Source organism: Balaenoptera physalus (assembly GCF_965194825.1).
Source record: "Balaenoptera physalus genome assembly, chromosome: 19".
Classification (NCBI taxonomy): domain Eukaryota; kingdom Metazoa; phylum Chordata; class Mammalia; order Artiodactyla; family Balaenopteridae; genus Balaenoptera; species Balaenoptera physalus.
In genome coordinates, this window is record NC_138900.1 from 47,646,218 (window position 1) to 47,668,604 (window position 22,387).

Genomic DNA, 22,387 nt, shown 5'->3' on the forward strand with positions numbered 1-22,387 from the left:
TACTTTGTGTCCACCTAGAGGGGTGGGATAGGGAGGGTGGGATAGGGAGGGTGGGAGGGAGACACAAGAGGGAGGGGATATATGTATACATATAGCTGATTCACTTTGTTATACAGCAGAAACTAACACAACATTGTAAAGCAATATACTCCAAAAAAGATGTTACAAAAATAAAAAATTAAATTTAAAAAATTAAAAAATTAAAAAAAAACAGCTGCTTGTGCAACTGTGTGTGCAGGGCCAACGTGCACACTGCTGCCCAGACGTTTGTCACTGGGGTGGCATAGGATGGGGTCTTCTCTGACATGCAGGAGCGAGGCTGGGCAGCCAGAGACAGGGGTCGGCGGGGTGCTAAGTCCTTCTCTGCACCCATGTCCCTAACATCCCCCCTTCTGTCTAGCTGTTCCCACCACCCCTGCCTTTTTGAAGGCATCCATCTCTCTCACCTGCATGACTTCAACCCCATCCTCCATGCCAGTGTCACTGGCTCCCTCTGCAAACTTCTTCCCACATTCCCCACACGGCCACCAGAGTGATCCTCCTCAACTACAAATCAGATCGTGTCACACCCCTGCTCAGACTCCTTCAGTGCCTTCCTGTTGTCCCCAGGGTAAATCCCACACTCCATGACACGTCCCAACAAGGTCTGCTCTGCTTGACCTCTGCCCGCTCTGAAGCCTGGTCCCTGACTGCGGCCCCTGCAGCCTCGGGTCCAGCCTCTGAGGGCTCGCTTCCAATCACCCCCACTGGGTCAGGCTCTCACCTCTGCACTCTGCCTGGAACCCACTTTCCAGCTCTCCACGATGGCAGATTCCAGACGGCCACGGACGCCTTGGCCCGTCTCCATCAACAAGTGGCGGCCTTCGGCCTCCCCCCTTGAATCTGGGCAGGCTCCGTGGCTGCCTTGAGCAGCGGGGCTCGGGGAAGGAACGCCCTGCCAGCTTGTGGCCCCAAACCTTAAGAGACTGGCAGCTGCCACCCCCTCTCTGTTGGACCTCTGTGTGGCCTGCAAGAAAGCTGCCTGCCTGCTGGAGAGGCCGGCCGCCAACTGCCCCCTCCGAGGCCCCGGGCGTGAGAGGGAAGCCCTCTTGGATCCACCAGACCAGATTAGCCTCCAGCTGAATACTGTCAAAGGACCTCAATTAATGCCACATGGGGCAGAAGAATCCCCCAAGTGAGCCCTATCCAAACTCCTGACTCACAGAATCGTGAGATGCAGCAAAATGGTGGCCGTCTTAACCACTAAGTTTTGGGGCAGCTAGTTACACAGTAACAGAGAACCCCACACGCTCTCTCCCTCCCCTCTGTTGACTAACAGGCATGCACCCGTTCCTCGGGGAGCCTTTTCTGATGACACAAGTCCTTCTTAGGTACCTCTGCTGCATGTTCCCATAGAAATCCACACCTCGCCCATCGGAATGCGCCCAACTTCTCTCCCAGTGCCTTAAAGGTCATACAGAGCAAAGTAAGTCAGAAAGAGAAAAACAAATACCGTATGCTAACACGTATATATGGAATCTAAAAAAAAAAAAAAAAAAAAGGTCATGAAGAACCTAGGAGCAAGACAGGAAAATAAAGACGCAGACCTACTAGAGAACGAGGACTTGAGGACACGGGGAGGGGGAAGGGTAAGCTGGGACGAAGTGAGAGAGTGGCATGGACATATATACACTACCAAATGTAAAATAGATAGCTAGTGGGAAGCAGCCGCATAGCACAGGGAGATCAGCTCGGTGCTTTTTGTCTACCTAGAGGGGTGGGCTAGGGAGGGTGGGAGGGAGGGAGACGCAAGAGGGAGGAGATATGGGGACGTATGTTTATGTATAGCTGATGCACTTTGTTGTAAAGCAGAAACCAACACACCATTGTAAAGCAATTATACTCCAATAAAGATGTTTAAAGAAAACAAACAAAAAAAAGGTCTCCAGAGGCAAGGATCCCGTGTCTGTCTGCCTCAGCCCCGTGCCTCTAACACGGAGCACAGTTGTTGTCTAGTAAATACTTTATGAATGAGGAACGCAACACCCCTTATTTCTAAGGGGTTCCTGATTAGGGGTGAGAAGTGAGCTAAGGACACAACCAAACTCTTAAAGCCAGCAAGCAGGGTTAAATGCCTCTCCATAAGGCTAGGAAGGAACTGATGCATAAATTATGTCCAGCCGAGGAGGCTGGGTATACAGATATTGCAACACGTGACTATTAAACATCTCTAAACATTTCCATCTGTGATAAGCGATTCCTAACAATATCACTTGATAAGACAGGTGACAACTCCCCCGCCGCCAACACCCCCTCCAGACACTTGCACTCACCTGAACACTGGCCTGGTTTATTTGTCCATTCACTCCTCCATGAATTCATTTGTTCAAGAAGTATCTATCAAGCATCCCCTGCGTACCGGATGCTTTGCCAGTTGCTGGAGATTTAAAGCCAAAAAACCACGAGGTCACCAGGGCCATGACGGCCAGACCTGGAGCATCTCAAACAGACTCAGTGCTGATCAGGGAAGGCTGCTCCCTTGCAGGGGACTTGGGATGAGTTCTTGAGGAAGAAGCCCCAGGTAGAGAACTCCCAGCGTCCCTCGCTCCTGAGTCATCAAGAAACCGATTCCTCGTGGCTGATAATCATGAAATTAAAAGCAGCTGAGGACTGGGGCTGAAAAAGGGAGGTATCCTCAGTGGTGGGGCAGGAGCAGATGCTTCTCAGAAGAGAGAAATCAAACAGGCAATGCCCAAGGACTTCAGTGATGGAGGAAGGCTGAGACCTGTTAAAGAGGGGGGGAAAAAAAAGGAAAGCTTGAGGCAAAACCCAGAGTTAAAGCTTAATTAAGAAAGCAGGCATTTTAGGTTCACACAAATAAGCAAACAGAATCCCCTCAGCCCCTCCTGATCATCACCAAGTAATTGCTTTAAAGCTGTGGTTTGCTCTGCTTGGATGATCCTTAAATACAAGTTGATAAAAGTCACGGACATACGAGTGAGTGGAGAAGACGCCCCTTGACACCTCACTTCCTAGCTTGACCTTGGCCGTGTGTGACCCGGGCAGGTTACCTCTCCCCGGTGGCGCCTCTGTTTCCCTCTCCACCCCAAACACCACGGTGTGGGGGGATGAAGTCAAATGGATCCTACGTCTCCTCTTGACCCGGAGTGTGTAACCTACTTTGATATTTGGCACAAACTCACTTTGAGTGAAATCCACTGGGGTTCACGCCTTACCTCCATCACTTATGACCTGTATGACCTTGGGCACAGCAGGTTAGCACTTGGGACTTTGTTTTTTCTCACCTTCAGATTGCAGTTTTTAATGCCAACCCCCTACTTCTGTGAGAATTACGGAAACCAAGGTCCAAAGCATCAGGACGCAGGGAAGTTCCTCTTATTTCTCCACAGGAGAGCTGAGGCTCTCTCACAGGGCACTGCCCAGCCAGTCTCCATCAACAACTCCAGAAGGCCGAGTGGTGCACTCATGCAAAGGATGCTGGCAGCGGCATCACCAGGGATTTGTACTTGCTCTCCCGCTGCGTGGAACAGGGAGAGGAGGAGCTCTTGCTTGACTAATAATCCCTCCTTACTCTCCAGGCCATGACTTGGGAGCCCCTTCCTCCTGGGTGCTACCCCAGAGCCCCAGGTTCAGGGCTGATTCTCTTGCTACCATCAGACCCTTCAGGACGTAACAATTACCTGCCTCTTTGTCTCCCCAGTCCCTCCTTCTACTCCCAGGATGGGAAGCTCTGTGAGGGCAGGGGCCGAACCTGTTTCCTTCACTGCTGGGTCTCCCAGACGTTGTCTGGCACTTCGTGGCAACGCCATGACTGTTATCTAAGTCAGTTTTTTGAGTCATTCCAACCCTGCTCCTGCATGGCCACTAGCTAACTGCCTCGTCTTAGGGAAAACAAAACACATCTTTCTAGTTTCACCTGTGAAATGGGCTCAGGAGTAACTAGTATATTACTAGTTACTCACCAGAAGACACCATCAACTGCAGGACACCTGTTTTCTTATATACCACTAAGAAAGAAAGAAGACTTCCAAAAACCTTTGACCCGATGTTTTTTTATCTCTTGGAATTTTCATTTCATAATTAGTTTAAAATCTCTTTGAGATTTAATTGGCACAGATGTTACCCCATGTCACTCTTGGGCACACATAAAAAGGAAAACTGATAAGTGAATCAAATTGGTTGAAGTATTCCTAAATGTTCTTCATATTCAGAGTCACTTTGCCATCCAAAATCATCAGATAGGTAACTTTCCCCGGCCCTCCGTGTCATCAAGATTATTGGTAACGCAGCATTTCTCACAAGAATCCTTAAAAGAGCCAAAAGTCGTGTTTGCTGAGTGTTTAATCTGGCTTTGCAGCGACGTAGCACTGGTCTACTATTGATGTCTGCCCCCCAGATATTGCTAAATAGCTCTGACTGGCCAATTCTGCATCCCTTTCTCCACAATTGTTTGATTCCTGGGGTCTAAAGGAACGCTCCTAGAATGCTTCTAGGATTTTCATCCAAGCTGTCGACACCCATTCTGTGGGTTTTGATGCTTGTACAAGCACAGCCAATGACAAGTACATCACGATGCTACAGGACCAACAGCAATTATAAGATGACATCAGTGATAAGGCACAGCCCAATTTCCAGACATTAATGAATGAAAAAATATGCCTCTTGATATTGATGAATTACAGTACCTCGTGGGGGCTGCCCTTAGAATGAAAGCATGACTTTTTTGAAAAGCCTCTCGCATAGGGCCTTGCACACGGTGGGAACTAATATCATGTTTCTTTCTTTCTCTCTCTCTTTCTTTTTTGCCAGCCTGGAGATGTTACCTCTGATTCGAAGTCTCCTGCCTATGATGAGTGGTTGATGGAAGGGAAGGGAGGTTTCAACACACAGAATGAGCATCTGATGGGAAATAGGGAAAAGATGAGAGGCAATATAGGACACTGGGTTTCTAAACCTACATCTACAGTGACCATGTCATTTATCATCCAAGCCAGGACACTTTTGAGAGTAAAAAAGGTAGCTCTCAATAATTTCACTGGGCCCATAATCAAAAACTGAGGCTGGCCCAGAAGATCCTGGGTGTATGACAACCTACCATATCCCATCTTCCATCCACAAAGTCAGGCTGAAATCAGACGCAAAATTCACTCTGCTCGGAGTGCCTTTTTGTCCAAAACGAGAAAGGCCATGAGATAACTGATGGGCATGCAGGTACTTTTGGTGCCCATCCCAAGAAGGCTTAACAATAAATTCCAAAATTGGTTAAAATACGAAGCCGCTGTATTGTGGGAGATGCTCCCCTTCCCCAGCTGTTATTTATGGTGCAGAGAAAAAGGAACCACAACGATGATGGATCTGCTTTTATCAGATAAAAATGGGAGGGACAGTGAAAGATCATGGTGAGATATCGTGCAGAATTTCAGGAGGACACTTTAAAAACGTGTATTAGAGGAAATGAATTTTTCACTGGCTAAAATATATCCATTTACAGTCGGAACATCCATATATTTATGAGTGTTTTTAGCTCTCAAAATAGTAACTCAGGACAGAATAACAAACAGTCTCTTAATAGCCCTAATTTATCAGACTCAGCAGTTTAAGAAGAATAAAAAAAAAGACATAGGAATGCGAGAGAGAGAGAGAAAGTAGGAATCCGAAATACTGGAAATGGTACCGCCCAAAAGTTTACTCCATGTCTGTCTTCTTAAGAAAATGAATCTTAGAGAGATCTAAGCACAAAGAAAGCCAAGAGTGGCTTTAAAAGCACCCAAGGTTGGGTGCTGATGGGGGTGATGCAAGGTGGGGGTGAGGAAAGGAGCTTGGCCATGTTACTCCATCTCCCTTTTATGAATGAAGACCTTTGCCTTCACATCTTTGAACGTATTTCTTCGAGGACTCCCATTCTCAACCCCTAATTGTTTTCTTCACTCTCCTGTCTCTTTCCTTGTCTGGTCTTTTCTGTGGACTGCAACAGATTTATATCTGCAACATCACTTTGATCACCACCTCCCTCTGGGATGCCAAGATGCCACACAGTGGAAAGTACACGGAAGTTGGAGACAGACAGACCTGGGTTCAAATAACATTTCTGATGTTTTGTGCTGTGTGACCTGTGGCAAGTTACTGGACCTCTCTGAGTCTCGGTTTACCTCTCCATGAAATGAGATTAACACAGAACCACCAATCCCTTCTTTGCATAACTTTCCTTTGTCACTAGAATTGTCTTCTTCATCCATTCATGGCTCATAGTGCACAGCAGAGATTGGCACAACGTTGTAACTCATCTACACTTCAATAAAAAAAGGGAAAAAACCCAACATGGCTCATAGTGTTCAACTCACTACGATTTCAACCTAAGGAAAAACATTATTTGCCACATAAATATTAGTTCCCTTAATATATAAAGATTCCTAAGATATTAATAAGAAAAGCATAGCCAAAGCAAAATAATCATAATTGTAATGAGAATCATAAGAAAGGACATGAGCAGGAAATTGGCAAAAGAAGAAATAAAAATGACCAACCAAAAATGACTATTTAAAAAGAGAAAATCATCCAAACTGGTAATTAAAGAAATAGAAATTAAAACAATGTCTGTGAACTTTTAAAAGTTCAAAAAGAATAATAGTAAGTGCAGAAAACTGTTGCTCATGGAGCTGTAAAATTGGTAAAACTTTTCGGGATGGCAATTTCGAATATCTATCCAAAGTCTTAAATATCTGGCAACACTTTGGCTTTAAAATTTCATTCAAGAAATTTATCTCAAGGACAGTGTTTTTTTTTTAAAGTTCACAAAGACTTATGTATAATGATGTTTATCATGTTATTTAAATTATAGAAAATGTGAAAACATTCTAAATGGCCGACAACAAAAGATGGGTAATGTTAAGTAAAATAAAATGAAATTCATTGCAGACATTTAAAATTATGCTTTTGAGAAAATTTAATAACAGGCAAATGTGCATAAAACAATTACTAGAAGCAAATAGATAGTAGTTATCTCTGGATGGTGGGATTATGAATGACTGTTCTCTTTGCATATTTCTGGATTTTGAAATTTTCATTTTAAAGGAAGGAAGGAGGAAAGAACAGAAGAGGGAAGGAGGAAAGAGTGGACACTGGCAAGAGACAAATTTGTTTCTACGATGTCCTCTACTGGACGGCAATGCAAATATTAGAACGAGTCAGGAAAGAGGAGGTGGAATTGGGTGATGGGCTTGCCACTGATGTACCGTGTGAGGTTTTGCTCTTTCCTTCACCTTGCTGCACCGTGGTTTTCTCCCCTGTCAGATGAGGACAGAAGTTGCCAGCCCAGCTTATGTGTTGGGTTGCTGTGAGGATCAAAAGGGGTGCCATGTGTGAAAGCACTCATAGAACTGCAAAGTGCTCTACAAGTCCTGGGAAGTGTATTGCCTTCGTTAGTGCGATCATTCTCTCTTGCTCCCTTATCCTTTGCTGGAGAGCTGCTTGTCAGGCGATGAAGTGCACTCGGTATTTCCACATACGCAAAGTGAAGTGCGTGGGGCTACCCAGACCTGTTTCAACAGATCTGCCATTGAGACATCACCAAGCAGGCACCAGAGACCTCTGTGACTGCGGGTGGGAGCACATGTGGACCTAAGAGAACAAACTTGGCATTGGGTGACCGGGGTTGGAGTTAAACTCGTCCACTGTAAGCTGTGTGGACTCAGGCAACCCGCTCCACCTGCCTGCGCGCCATTCGTTCATCTGTGACCCAGCGGTAGTACCACCAGTCCTAATTCTATCACGTGATCATTTGGGAGGATGCATCCAAAGCATGTGTGTGATTCTTGATGACCACCAACACTGGATACAACATTGAGAGTGCTGTGTAATCTTGGCCATATAGTTATATTGCATATAAAATACAAGCCCTACAGGATGGGGTTCCTCTTGGACTAACAAACAATATTTGAAAGAGGCTGTATGAGCACGTTTTGCAGAATCACTGATTTTAAACAATAATAAGTATTATTATAATAAAACAAGTTTTTGTTAAGACTTCTCAAAGGCCTCAATATGCTTTTGTATAGGTGAATCTCCAAGAGTAGGTTCAATTTCCCAAAGACCTTGGACCCCTGTTTTTATGAAGCATCTCCCTCATGTTCCTTAGCACAAACCTGGTAAATGTTGACCTGAAACAAAACCAAGCCAAGGGCCCCGGCTGGGTTCTAACCTTGTTTCTCCAATGCATTGCTCTCCTGAACCCTTTTATCCTGAATCAAAGATGTAGCATCTAGTTTTCTTAAAGGAAATATCACTCTTACCCATTTAGGCATGTTAGTGCCAACATGTCTTATCCACTCACCCGTCACCTTCCTATTAATTATTTGTTTTTAATTAATCCATCTATCTATCCATCTATCAATCTGTCCATCCATACGTTTATTCCTATTTAACAGACTGGAAAACCAAGGATCAAGAAGATGAAGTAATTTGCTTCAGGGTAAGTAGAGCTTAGGTTCAAATCTAGATATGTCTGATTCCAGGGTCTGCTGTCTTTTCATTGGATCACAGTGCCCCACCTCCCCACCGCCCCTGCCAAGCCCCAGACGCCAGAGAGTCGGGAAGTCAAATACAGAACTAGGAGAGGAGAAGGAAGCCACAGCCAGACTGACACACAGGAGCAGCTGTGAGCCCTGGAGTGGAAGGGATCTAGCGAGGGCAGGGCTGGAGAGAGACCGGAGCTCCCTCCATCCTGTGCGTGTGAGCTGGGCCTGAGAAACAGGCTCAGCCGGCTGCTGTACTGGGGCCCTCACTGAGCTCACTTCTCTTCTCAATCAATTGTGATGATAATACCTGTCGGTCAGAAGGCTCTGAGAATTCAGTGAGCTCGTGTGTATAAAGGCCTTGGTGAAACTCTTGTCCAAGGGCTCGGGAAATGGTACCATGCCCCATTTCATCCCAAGTCCATATGGCCCGGTCACATACCAGTTTCCACTGGTGGAGTCACCACTTACTGGATACGCACCATAGGTCAAGGGCGTTTTATGGACAAAAACCAAGTTCCTCTCCTGGAAGAGACCACAGCCTATTTGACCTCATTCACATCTCTGCTTTTCTTGGCAGGGAAGACTTGAGGTATCAAGAGACTTCTTTACAAGCTCTGGAAAATCAGCTGAAACATCCAAGCCTTGTCTGTATCTGATGAAAAGACTGTCAGAGAGCAAATTCATGAACTCTGAGAACACCAAGTTCTAAGAGATTATACTACTACTATTATTAATAATAGTAATAACAGCAGCAGTAACCTTGGCCAAAGTCACGTTATACGTTTCCTAATGCTATCTTTCCTCAACGGTGATTTTTGTTAACTGAAACCGAATAAGTAGCCTTTCTGATCCCTGAAAGACCCTGTATTTTCCTTTTCTCTTTTTGTTCAATAAAAGCAAAAGAAGAAGAAAGTGTTTCTTGTTAAAGATTGTCCCGTGCTGCAAAGGGCACTGGATACAAGGATTGTGTTTTAGTCGAGAAAACAGAGAGCAGAAAAGCTTGACTAATTATGTTCCTAATTACTTGAAGCATCTTCCGTTTGACAATATAATTATGCCAGAGTGAGATGTCTCAGTTACTGAGGGGAAGGAAAGAAGCCCCCTCCCCACCACCCTTCCCCTTGCTGTTATTTAGGCTGGATTTAAAAAACTTTTTGTCGGACTTCCCTGGTGGCACAGCGGTTAAGAATTCACCTGCCAATGTAGGGGACATGGGTTCGAGCCCTGGTCCAGGAAGATCCCACGTGCCGCGGAGCAACTAAACCCGTGCACCACAACTACTGAGCTTGCGCTCTACAGCCCGCAAGCCACAACTACTGAGCCCACATGCCGCAACTACTGAAGCCCACGTGCCTAGAGCCCGTGCTTCGCAACAAGAGAAGCCATCACAATGAGAAGCCCATGCACCGCAACAAAGAGTAGCCCCTGCTTGCCGCAACTAGAGAAAGCCCGCATGCAGCAACAAAGACCCAACGCAGCCAAAAAATAAATTAATTAATTATTAAAATAAATAAAAAACTTTTTCTCAACTCAGAGGTTATTTACCAAAAAATGAACCCCCACTCCTCTCTCTTAAGCCATGACAGGCCATGTAGAGTCTGGTTAGTTTTTCCTCCAACAGCAGGATTTCCATAAATAAATGAGGTTTGCTCAAAGGAAATAGACCTTTCAGGGACTATCCACCTATTCTATTGTCCTCGGTTAAGGTTCAGTTCTCAGCAGGGTGTGACCTCCAGCAGAATCTTTAAGAATATTCCAGAAGGATCAAAAATGAGAAGGCAAATAATAGTTCTTTCTTGTAGTCAGGTTCTAAACACACCAGAATTGAAGTGGACATCAGTTCTGAGATGCCTCCAGTTAAAAAGGTTGGTAGATGCAAGCCAGGTGCAGGGGCAAAGAGATTGGCTAAAGGGAGCAGAATGAGACACAGAGGGATGAGCAATTGTTAATGAAATCTTTGCACCGAGTGACTTGTCAAGTTGATGGTGAAGCAGCCCTGACTTCTTCCCTCATCCTCTTGGAACCACAGTTTCCTAAATGGTAAAATAGCTGGTTGGGTGAGCTTGTGTGGTCCACAGACCAGCTGCATTAGCATCACCTGGGGGTTTGTTAGAACTGCAGAATCTCAGGCCTCTCCCCAGACTTACTGCATTTCAGAAACATCACCCAGGTAATTCATGTGCACATTAAAGTTTAAGCTCTGGAATAGCGTACATTTGTGACATACTTCCTTTCACCCTTTCTCAAAAGACAATCTCAAATTAACACATTCCCCCAGGCCATTCCTTTCATACATCTCTAGAAAGCCTCTTGACAGACCAAGTCACCGGCAGGTATGGAAAATACTTTTCATATCTGATTGATTAGTACTACCTACCTGGAGTGCTGTTTGGGTAAAGGATAATTAGGCAGCATCAAAACCCAGCAGGAAAGAACTCTGTGATCAATTAGTGATGTCTGCCATGGGCACAGGCTGGGGATTACAGATGTGCTCAATTAGATCTCAAAGGGTTTACTTCTTAAAAGAGGACTTGGAGGCAAGGGGTGGGTTATGGGCGAAGGCCCTGGGCACTAACCAACCTGGATTCCTGGGACTCCATTCTTGGTTTCAGACCTCAGATGAAGGTTCTGGACTCAGATCACAAAGGACCTTACTACCCTGATGTTCTTCAATCCCACCACCTTTGATCACATGCATATACAGTCATCATACCCGCTCGTGTTCTCACGAAAGCAGGTTTTGTTCCTATGTCACAACAACCCCAGCTTCCCTTAAACCAGAGCCCTCATCTTAAATAATAATCTGGCAGTGGAGTGGGGAAGCGCCAAACACACTGGCCTGAAGCAGAGCCCAGCCCGCCACCTCTGCTAGGCATCTGTTTCCAATGAAGCTAAGGAAATTCCTGACCCCACTCCTGCATTCTCTGACTGCTGCCCTGCCCTCGCCGCCACAGCAGCCTCTCCCCTCTGTGGGCTCTCAGCTAAGCCAAAACTCCCCACGGGCTCTCGGGGGCCAGGAAGCAGAACAAGGCCTGGCGCCCTGACTCCCCTGGCAGTAGTGAGCTGCCAGCTTTGATTCCCAGAGGCTGCCTAAAGGTACCTATGAGGAAAATCCACCTTCATAAGGTGTTTGAAGTCTGCCTTCGACATGGCTGTGTATTAGGAGAGTTCTAAACCGAACCCTCAGTGATGTGCCTTTTCTAGAGATACCTGCCCACGTGTAACCAGAAATTACCTGCTACTACCCGACACTGCAAAACAAAAGCTGAAAGTGCACTTAGGAAGTCATAAGTGAAAGGCAGTGGTTCTCAACTGGGGGAGATTTTACCCCTCTGGGCGCATTTGGCAATGTCGGGTGACATTTGGGGTTGTCACAAATGAGGGGGACAGTGTTACTGGCCAGGGATGCTGCTAAACACCCTCTCATGCACAGGAAGCCCCGCACAACAAAGAATCATCCAGACCAAGATGTCAACAGGTTGACCCAGCCCCCGGGTTTATAGGGTGGAAAACTGCTGTCCACACAGGAATCCAGACCTGCTCCAGTGAGCTGGCAGTAAGGCTAAGCTAGGTGCTCCAGCCCCATTATCTACCCAGCTGCATAGTCAGGGAAGATGGAAGAAGAAAACTGGTCCTGAGGATGGCCCCACCCAGGCTTGTAGCGAGAAGCTGAAGAGAAGGAATGGAACATGGGAATGAGGAGCTTTAAGGTACAGTCACCAGGCCCAAAAGCGAGACAAAACTCAGCGGCTCTCCTGGATCATTCAGGTTAACAACACTTTCCTGCTTACTGGTAATTAGAAAGGGGAGTGGAAAGAGAGGAAACACACGGAGGGAGGGAGCTGAGGAGACTACATTTCCCATATACATACTATGAGCCACAAAGAAACCCAAACAGCAGGTAACTTGTTTTTGTTGTTGTTACTGTTATTTGCAGTTTTTCCTCTAGAAAGGGGTTCTTTGGACACTGTTTTGAGATTCATCCAAGTATATCACTGGCTAGTCTCAGGGAGTAAGTACCATCATCATTCAGTGCCTCTGATTTACAACCTCCATCATGAATCAGACAAGTGGAGAGCTGGCCCACACCCATGATCCAGATTTAGGTTTGAAGTCTGAGGTTCTGGGTCAGAGCAACTTCTTTGCCATCTTGTTTCCAAGTTATTCTAATTACCCTGCTATTGTGACATCAGTGCCTTCAGAAGTAGATGAAGCAGATGGAAACACTGACATAAGCCTCTGTCCCCTGATCTCCATCTGGTTAAGACCGTCCATAGTCACTGTGTCCAACCCAACCAACTACCTCATGTCATCCAAGGAGATCCTTTTACTACAACTACCCCACCATCTTACGTACATACACAGGCGCGTTTGAAATGTCCATTTCCAAATGGCCCAAAGTGATGTTAAAGGTGGGGCTCATTCTGGGGGGTCTTTACAAAGCCTGTAGCCTCAAAATCTCTCTGATGGCTCTTCCAGCTGGCCCTCACCATTGTCATTCCTGCAGCATATCCAGAAGCCAGTCCTACTTTAAAAAATCAACATATTTTCTGATTTTAAAAGCAATCCACATACATTGCAGAATACATAAGCAAAAGAAAATAAATGTCACCTGAAATAGCCCCAGCAAGAAATGACCACTGTTAAGTAGTAGTGCATATCCTTCTACATATTTTCAATATGTGTGTGTACCTGCATCTATATCTACCCCTACAGAGCATATACAAATACACATAAATATTTGAATTTAGTTTCATTGCCTAAAAAATTTCAACACCTGCTGTTTCATCAAACTATATGTCATGTTTCTTTCCCTGCCATTATGTCCTTTTCTGCATCATCACTGCATGGCATTCCATCATCTCAATCTACCCTAATTCAATGAATTCATACCTTACAATTAGATGATATTTTTCTTCTTTTACTACTGTAAATAACACTGTAATGAACATACTTAAAATACACCTTTGAATGCATCTATAGCTTCCTAGGGTGAATTCCTTACAGAGAAACTGCTGGGACAAAGTCTATGTACCATTTTTATGACTTTTGAGGCACACCTTCAAACTGAGAGATCAAACTTTTGAAAATATTAGGAACCCCCTTCAAACATGCAGGTGTATAAATCCCCACATTGGAAAATTAATGGAATGACTCTTTTGTCCAATATTTGGGAAGTTAAGATCTAATTCTAGTCCTAAAAACATTACAGCTCACTCCTCATTGGTTCTATACTTGCAATTCAGTAACTGACCACTAGTGGCCACTCTTTGGCTTTGAAGGATGAGGGCAAGACTTACAGGAGTCACAGGGGTATCCAATACTGTAAACCCACCAATATTATAGCAAATACTATTCACAACTCTGTTTCTCCCATCAGAAACAGAGATCCTCAAGGGAAGGTGCCACATATATTTTAATCTCAGAAAACCTAAAGATAAGCAAAGTGTCTGCCACAGAGCACACATTTATTTTATGGTTCGGGAGTTGCCTTCAACATCTAAACATAAGCCTTAATAAAATTTACATAGTAAAGATGCCACTAAGGCCCCAGTGAATTTTGCTTAATCAAAAAGGTGATGCCATGTCCAGTGTGAATCTTAGTGCCAGTCCAGGAATAAGAGCATTTTTTTTCCATTCTCCCAGAGAGAGGAATATGTTTAAGTGAAGATATTTCTTAGAAGAGAATGATAATTTTAAATACGGGAAAAATAAGAAAATAAAAAGAAGGTGGTTTATGGTATTTTAGGATAACCAGCCAAAGGATGACATTTCTTTCCTGGTTTTCAGTGCATATTTCTGGGAACAGATTAGGCTATAAATGGAAATAAGAGTGTGCATCATTCCAGGTCCTAGAAAACAGACGGTGAGAGGCAAGTTGGTTCCTTTCAAAAACAGAGGGTCTGACTTTGAACTGCTTGATGGTGAATGAACCAACCTTCCCTGCAATGTCTGGCTAAGGCTTCTGTCTACACTGAGTGCCAAGGACATTTAAATGTGTGATATTTGATTTGCTGGGTGCAAAGCTCAGATGGGGCCTGGAAAATCCATCTGTACTCTCATAGGTTTTCAAAGGGAAACAAGGTTATTAACATTTATGTAGGCTTTAATATCATGGATCAGGCACCAGGAGTATAAGAACTCACCCAATAGTATGGATCCCCTGATAAGCTCTCAAAACAGTAGAGAGGATGGTGAATTTTGGCCAGGCCTGGAAGATACATTAGGATCATACTCTTTAAGATGGAGAAAGTAAGCCCTGCAGAAGGAAAATAACTCACCCAAGATTACCCAGCTAGCTAGAACCCTACCTAAATCAAACAAATAAACAAATATTCCTGGTCTGTTAACTTGCAGATTAATTACTCTGTCCCTCTTCTCAATTCTGTTTTGGTCTTCTGTCTCGTGTTTCATTTCATGGAAACATAAAAACTGGTGATAAATAAAAGCATTCATGCCTGACTAAGCAACGTTCTCTACAGGCTGAGTGACATGACAAGGGGTCTGAAAAGACCACTGATATTTGAGATCTGGTGGACAGTATTCCAAATGGTGGAATGTCATAATGGCAAGGGATACCTTTTGGGTCAAGGATACAAGGAATTTCAACTCTAGGTAGGATTTTGATTAAGGATATCTCCAAACCTTCTCCTCCCCTCCAGCCCTGGGGCAATACCCTTACTTAGACCTTCACCTATTTTACATGTATGACTCCAATAGACAGCTGTCTCAGTCAAACAGAAAAACAGAAACCACCCTAAGTATTTAAACAGGAGGAACTGAATACAGGAATGTGGTTATACCAGTGTTAGAAGAGCTGAGAACCCAAATAGGTGAGGTAAAGTAGAGAATCTAAAAAGCTGCTGTCTTCTTAGATTTCAGGGGCAGAGGGGTGAGGGGGCATTACTGGAATCCAGGGTCTGGAATCATGTGGGGAAAGTTGAAACCATGGTAGGCCTGTTTAGCAAAGAGATAGGGTGAGGGAGAGGGTAAGAGGGAGAGAGAAAGAAAAGAAGATATAGTATCCTGGCTTCATCCTGAAGCTAGAAAGAAGAGACAAGGAGAAAGGTAAGGGATGAGTCTAAGTGTCAACAGCTCCAAACCTAAATTTTGATCCAACTCCTAATTTATTTCATTGCCTCTCAGCTCTCCCTTGCAGAATCTGTCCTGCGTGATCTAACACACAAGTCTGACACTGTCATCTCCTGTTTTACATTCTTCTTGGGCTTCTCCTGCATTTTGGGGAAATGACCCTTACCTCTAGCCTAACATACAAGGTTCCTCTCCATCTGGATGAATGTAAGGCAGACCAAAGCTACTAAAGTTTTTACTCCGGAGCGGCAAATCCATTGGGCTTCAGGAAGGAGGTGGCCTGTTGTGAGCTGCATCAGGCTGGCAAGTGAGGATGCAGGGCGTGAACGGAGGCCCTTCCGAGTGGAAGAGGATGACCCTGGGCGGAGAGGGAGAGCACACACGGTGGGGGCCCAGGGACGGCTAGTGCTGGCCTTCAAACCACAGTCCCCCTGGTTCCAAAGCCCACCAATGAGAAAAGGGATGAGTTGGGTCTTTGTAAGAGAAAATTCCTTCTTCACCCCATGTGAATCTCCCATGTGAATGGGTCAAGAATGTGGGAGACATTCCAGGCATGTGACAGATAATAGTTTGAGGATAAAGATGAAAGTACAACTTAGGCCCTTGAAAGCCCTCCCAATGAGCACAGACTTCACACAGCAGGCAGGTGATGTAAGCCCAGCTGGGGGACAGAAAGCCCACTGTCACCCCACTGTGTAGCATGGCCTGGCCGGGGAGGAAGCGGGAAGGAGGAGCCTCCTGCCGTGTTGGCTGCTGCCCCCTGCCCAGCGGATGGAGTGGGGGGGCCTCTGCAGCCCCGACTCAGGCCCACAGCCCTTGCACCAAGAGCTGTACCTCGTGTTCTTCCAAGGCAGAGAAGTCAATAAACTCATTTTCTCACAGAAAGAGGATGTCTTTGGGAAGGCCCTGGGGAGCTTGTCTGCAGAGTTTAATTTCTGTTGAAGGCTCCTGAGCAGGCAAAAATAGGGAAGGAGGGGGGAGCAGGAGGAGGAACCGAAAGAGCCGCCATCTGTTTGCTGCGAACTTGACCTCACCGGGACCTTTAGGTGCATGATCTCATGCGATGCTTGCAACAGCCTTGTGACGGGGGAGACCGTGAGGGCAGGGGTAGAACCTGGAAGGGGTCAGGGAGGTCGTCTGATCTCTGATACGACAGAGAATTATCAAGTGACTCTGGGTGCCGGGCATCCAGCCAGGTGCTGGGGACCCAGCAATGGACGTGACATCATCCCTTCCCCCAAAGATCTTTCAGTCTTGTGTTGGAAAATGACACGTTGAGAGGCCTTTAGAGCCCTTTTCCGGTGCATTAACCTCCATTCACGTTTCTGCCTGATCACCTCTGGGAACCAAGAATGGTCACCTCTCAAGAAATTTACCAAACATCCATAAGTATATGACAGACATTTCTTTTCCATCTGCATTAGCTTTCAAAAACCTGGATGCATCTTAAAATTGATACAGGAATTGAATGTAGTTGATTTTTTCCTTAAACAAATATATATGTATACATATATACATACATATGTATGTAGTGTTATTGAATCAATGGTGTGGATTGATAGCGTCTTCAATCTGAGTAAACATGGAAAATGTTTATAATCGAGACGTTATTACCTCTCATTTGGGAGGCACAATGTAGAGTGTTTGGGGTGGGGGGAGGTAATGGGGGATACAATTTACATCCCTTCTCTCTGGTGATGCATGCCCATTTCATAAACATGATTTTAACTAATGTCCCCTGTGAGTCAATTAATGTCACCAGGAAAAACAAGCAAAAAAGGAAATCTGCTCCTTAATGTTACTTCACATGAAAATGCAGCTCTTGGAGGAGGACGAGTGTGGATCAGTTCAAACTCCAGTCTCTGGAGTCAAGACTCAGAGTCAAGTCATGGCTCAGTCAAGATGGGAATTTGGATGCACATGAGGAACTGTGTTGATGGCATTCTTGACAGGGGAACAACACGGACCATCACGAAACATCCTGTCTTTCCGTTTGTTAAGCCACAATCACACGTGAAAACATTTCAACTTATTTGTGGACCCCAAACTCAATTCCATGTGACTTACAAATTCCCCAAGCTTCCTAGAGTCTGAAGATTGAGAATAATATATAGGTTTAAAAAGGATGCAGAATGCATTCCAGTTCCCCTCTGGAGTGGTCCTAAATTCAGTGCAGTGGAAGGAAACGTAGGTGAGACATCTTGGGTGCATTTGCAAAAGGTTACACACAGGGCTGGATGTGTGTTTGGAAATGAGGTGGCTTCAGAAACACACTGGGTCCGTCAGAAAGTGGGGTCCCCCAGGCCAGGGGAGCAGGAGACACCTGAGCCGCGCAGGGTCATTACAGGCTCCCTTCTCTCCTCTTCTAAATGGGATAAGAGACCATGTGATTAAAAAACAAATCTCCTCAGCTCTGGGGACCTCCAGGGAACATTTGTTGTGATGAGATTTCAGGCCTGATTTTCAAGAAAAAGGAGGTGCCAACTATTTGTACAAGCTCCTCAAACAGCATGATCTCTGGCCCTTAGGAGATTTATCTTTTATTTATACAGAGTATTTTTAAACGCCTGTTACTGTAACAAAGAAATAACTGAGAGGCTTCATGTAAAAGGCAACACAAACATGTTTTCAGAGGACGCATTTAAAGAAAATATGTGCATAATATTATAAAACAACTAAGTTGAAGGGTAGGTAGAAGATTTCAGTCATTCACTTAAACCCACTTCTAATTTGGCACTGGTAGGCCCAGGGGAGGTGAATCTGAACGCAAGGCATTGTCCCTGAGGAATGAACGATCTGGAGGAGGAAAGTGATTTGTAAAAATACTAATTTCAGCTTTGAGAGACACAAGGTAGAATAAAGAAGCCACAACACAGAGAAAAAAAGAGTAACTACTTCCCAGATGGAATCACTTAAGGTTTTCCTGAGGAGGTGGCTTTTTGTCTAGAAAAAGTACATCCTCTTAACCTAGCATCTATGCTAATGTATTAGTTATCTATAGCTATATGACACACGACCGTAAAATTTAGTGGCATATAATAAAAATAAACATTTATTATTTCACATAGTTTCTGTATGGCAGGGATTTGGGTACTTCTTTGCTGATTAATTCTGTTTCAGGAACTCTGATGATGTTACATTCAAGATTGGTTCAGAGCTACAGTTCTCTGAAGGCTGACTGAGACTGGAGGATTTGCTTCCAAGGCAGCTCACTCGCATGGCTGGCTAGTTGGTGCTGGTGGGAGCCTCGGTTCCCTGCTACGGGGACCTCTCCACAAGGCTGCTTGAGTGTCCTCCCAACATGGCAGCTGGCTTCCCCAGCGCTAGTGATCCCAGGAAGAGCTAAGCACAGACTGCTACGTCTTTGGGGATTCGGCCTCCTCAAAAGGCATTCTTTATCCTATCCATAATATCCCATTGACTACACAAATCAGCTCTACTCAGTGTGGGAGGGAATTACATGAGGGTCTGACTACCGAGAGGTAAGACGCATCAGGAGCCACCTTGGAAGCTGGTTACCGCAACTAATGATGCTGCCTGAGGTGGTGGCACTTTGTTATTACGTTTGGTCTGTAGTGATTGGGGTAAGAGTAATGGGGGAAATTTATTCAGCGCATAGCAGCATCAGACTTGTGAACCACAAAAGTCTCGGTTCAAATCTGGGCCCATCTGGCTTCTCTGCTGGTGGGGAGACGATAAAAGCTGGAAAAGCCACATTAGATGCAGGATGGAAGCCATATGTTGAAACAAGCCAGCCACACCCAGCAGTCCTGGGTCACCCTCCTGTGGACTATTATGGGAGAAAAAAGTAAACTTCTACCGTATTTAAGACATTGTGTTTTAGGGTCTCTTTGTTATAAGACCTCCACCTGTACCCTGATATATTTAGTTGGTACAAAAAAGTTTAACCTCTGAATCTAATGTTCCTCATCTGTAAAGTAGGGATAGAAAAACAAACCTCACATTTTTCTTGTGAAGAAAAATGAAATAAGGCACGAAAGTATCTGTCCAGTGTCTGGCCCAGAATTCACACACTCATCTTGTCACTCTTGTCCTGTCTGAATTTATGATCAGTGTCAACATACTGGAGGCAACAGAAATATTCAGTGAATTCAGCAGATGTGTGTATCCATCCACCCATAGTGTCACTCCCAGGGAATTTAAAACAATTTGCTTTGGGAACTTGTGGGATTTAAATAAACAAGGCAGTGGTTTCACGAAAAGATCTTTCAGTGACTGGTTTGGGGCCAAGATCTGCCATAAACATCTTGTCCTCTCGAGTCCTCAGTTTCCAACTCTGGAAAATGAAAGAGAGAGAAAAAAGAGAAGGAATGAAGGAGGGAGGGAAGAGAGAAAGGGACAAGATCAATGTTTCTCAAATCCCCAAAGTTCCAGAAAGCAACCACAGCACATAGTTCTGCTGTTTCCCGAGTTACAGCGTCGGCTCTGAATAGCATTTTGCTGAGGAAAGTGTTCTATAAACAAGCTTGCAAACCACAAGATGGACAAAATGATCCACAAGGCACCGTCTGGTCCTGTGAATGTTTCCTAAGACACTTCATCTCCAGTGATAACTCTGGCTTCAAATCAGAAAACCCCCTACTTCTTCCACTCTTAGGGGGTGCGCCGTTTGTCCCAAAGGAACTTGACAAAAGACAGACACAAGTCCACAGAGGACTTCCTTAGCTGTGGCTAAATCTCTGCAACTCAGCCAGTCTGAGCCATGCCATCTAGTGAACAAACTGGGCAGTGAAGCATCCTCCAAAGATGGGCTAAGAATTCTCCTTCCAGTTGCGATGGCCACTTAAATACAGAATTAAAATGAGGAAATGAATGATCCTGCTGAAATCTCAGCTCTAGCCAATGCCCTGGGCCTGAAATGATCAAAATTGTCATTTTATTTTCTCCTCTCTTAAAATGACTACTTTTAATTTCCCTTCTGAAGTTTCTCTGGCCAACTCATCCAATTTTCCATCAAAATTACCCACAGAATTAATTTGTATGCATTGGCACAAAAGAATGGGCTGATAGGATGGGTCACATCCAAGTGAAAAGTAAAAAAAAAATAAAAACAAAAAATGCCCCCCACCCACCAAAGGAATACAGTAGATGGAAGAGTGGGGTGACTGGTGTGATGGCCAGAAAGTACTGCCCACTGAATTCTTGCCTTCCCTCCTGAGGCTTAGTGTCTCACACCCACAGCTGCAGAAGCTTTTCCTCGCAGGACCCAAGTCTGATGCCAACAGTTCTGTGTCCCCTGGACCCTCCTCTGCAGGTAGAATCTGAGTTATGAATGAACACCTGGGGCAGCTTTGGCTGGATCAGGAAGTCCCAGAGGGCATGTTGACGAGAAGAAGGGAGACATAACAAATAAAGTCGAGCCTGATGATGCCAAGCCAGTAATGACAATAAATGTATGGTCACACATCTCTTCGGTTAATTAAATATATTTATTTATTATCGGGCATTCTGTTTGAGGAGGGGGAGAGAGGGATGAAGACAAGATGGTCAGGGCCCAGTAGATTAAGGCTACGCTTCAAGGCAGAGTCACCGGTTGGTTCTAATGATTTCTAGATATACAGATAGTAGATGAATGACCTTGGGCCAATGACAACTTCTTTAAGCCCCAATTTCTTCATCTGTGAAACAGAACTTACACCACTCTCCTCAGTGTGGTTATGAGGATACATTATCATCAGCCTCTTTTAATCCTTTCTGGAACAGTGTGAGGTATTAAGAAACAAGATGACTGAGGCCAGGGGCTTGGGTTGCATTAACTGCATAATAAGTGCTGGTCTCGTTGCCCGTGGGGCTGAGCTATCCACCCTGTGAAATCTTTCTCTCACTGCCTCTCTGGGCCCGATCAGAAGTCAGGAAACAGCTGAGAAAAGCATCAGGGAGCTGGTGAGTCCCGGTCACGGCAGCGTCAATAACCTTGTTACAGTGACACAAGATATCAGCCCACTCTGGGCTCTGATACCCAAAGGTGCCCCACAAGGTCTAGACGCATAGACACTCAGATGCTCGTAGATTTCATCAGAGATTGCTGTTTTTTGTAAACTTGATCTTTGTTTAGTTTTGCATCTATTTAATAAGTGCTCCCATTCAGTCAGAAAGCAATTATTTTGCATTTACTCTGGCAGGCATTGGGCAAGGAGTGTGAGAAAGAGAGAAGCACCAGTCATTTGCATCACGCCCTCCAAAGGCTTGCAGCCTACTGGAGAAGACACGACCATAAAAGCAAGCTCCTGGGACTTCCCTGGTGGTCCAGTGGTAAAGAATCTGCCTTACAATGCAGGGGACTCAGGTTCAATCCCTGGTCAGGGAACTGAAGTCCCACATGTCGCAGGGCAACTAAGCCTGCGCAGCACAACTACTGAGCCGGCGAGCCTCAACGAGAGAGCCCACGCACTCTGGAGCCCACGTGCCACAACTAGAGAGAAGCCCGTGCACTGCCACGAAGATCCCACATGCCTCAACGAAGATCCCGCATGCCACAACGAAGACCCGATGCAGCCAAATAAATAAATTAAATAAATAGATAAATAAAAATTAAAAAAAAAAAAGCCAAGTCCTCTTACAATGGCTTATAAGTGAGAACAGAGCAGAGGTGGGGATACTTCTACCTGTAACAAGAGAGAAGGCTTTCCAGGGAGCGAGCCCTCTGATGGGATGGGGGAGGCAGGGGGAGGGGGGAGGGCGGATGGGAACATCTCCCAGCCAGAGGGCACAGAGACTGCAAAGAAAGGGAGGGAGAGCTTGCCCAGCCCACTTGGGGAAGA

General features: G+C 45.1%; 1 protein-coding gene across 2 annotated transcripts in view; it reads right to left on the bottom strand.

Moving 5' to 3' along the window:
• LOC309649477 (uncharacterized protein) overlaps positions 1-22,387 on the bottom strand; it is a 664,470-nt gene that overhangs the window by 94,792 nt on the left and 547,291 nt on the right. Inside the window, exons 10-11 of one of the 2 annotated variants that reach the window (XM_082439534.1) lie at positions 2,313-2,764; positions 1,327-1,443 (exon numbers count right to left, since the gene is read on the bottom strand). In XM_082439534.1, coding sequence (XP_082295660.1) covers positions 1,327-1,385 — 59 coding nt within the window. In that variant the 5' untranslated portion in view covers positions 1,386-1,443; positions 2,313-2,764. Of the gene's footprint in view, positions 1-1,326; positions 1,704-2,312; positions 2,765-22,387 lie in introns of those variants that run through there. The other variant, XM_082439535.1, reaches the window with a different exon arrangement.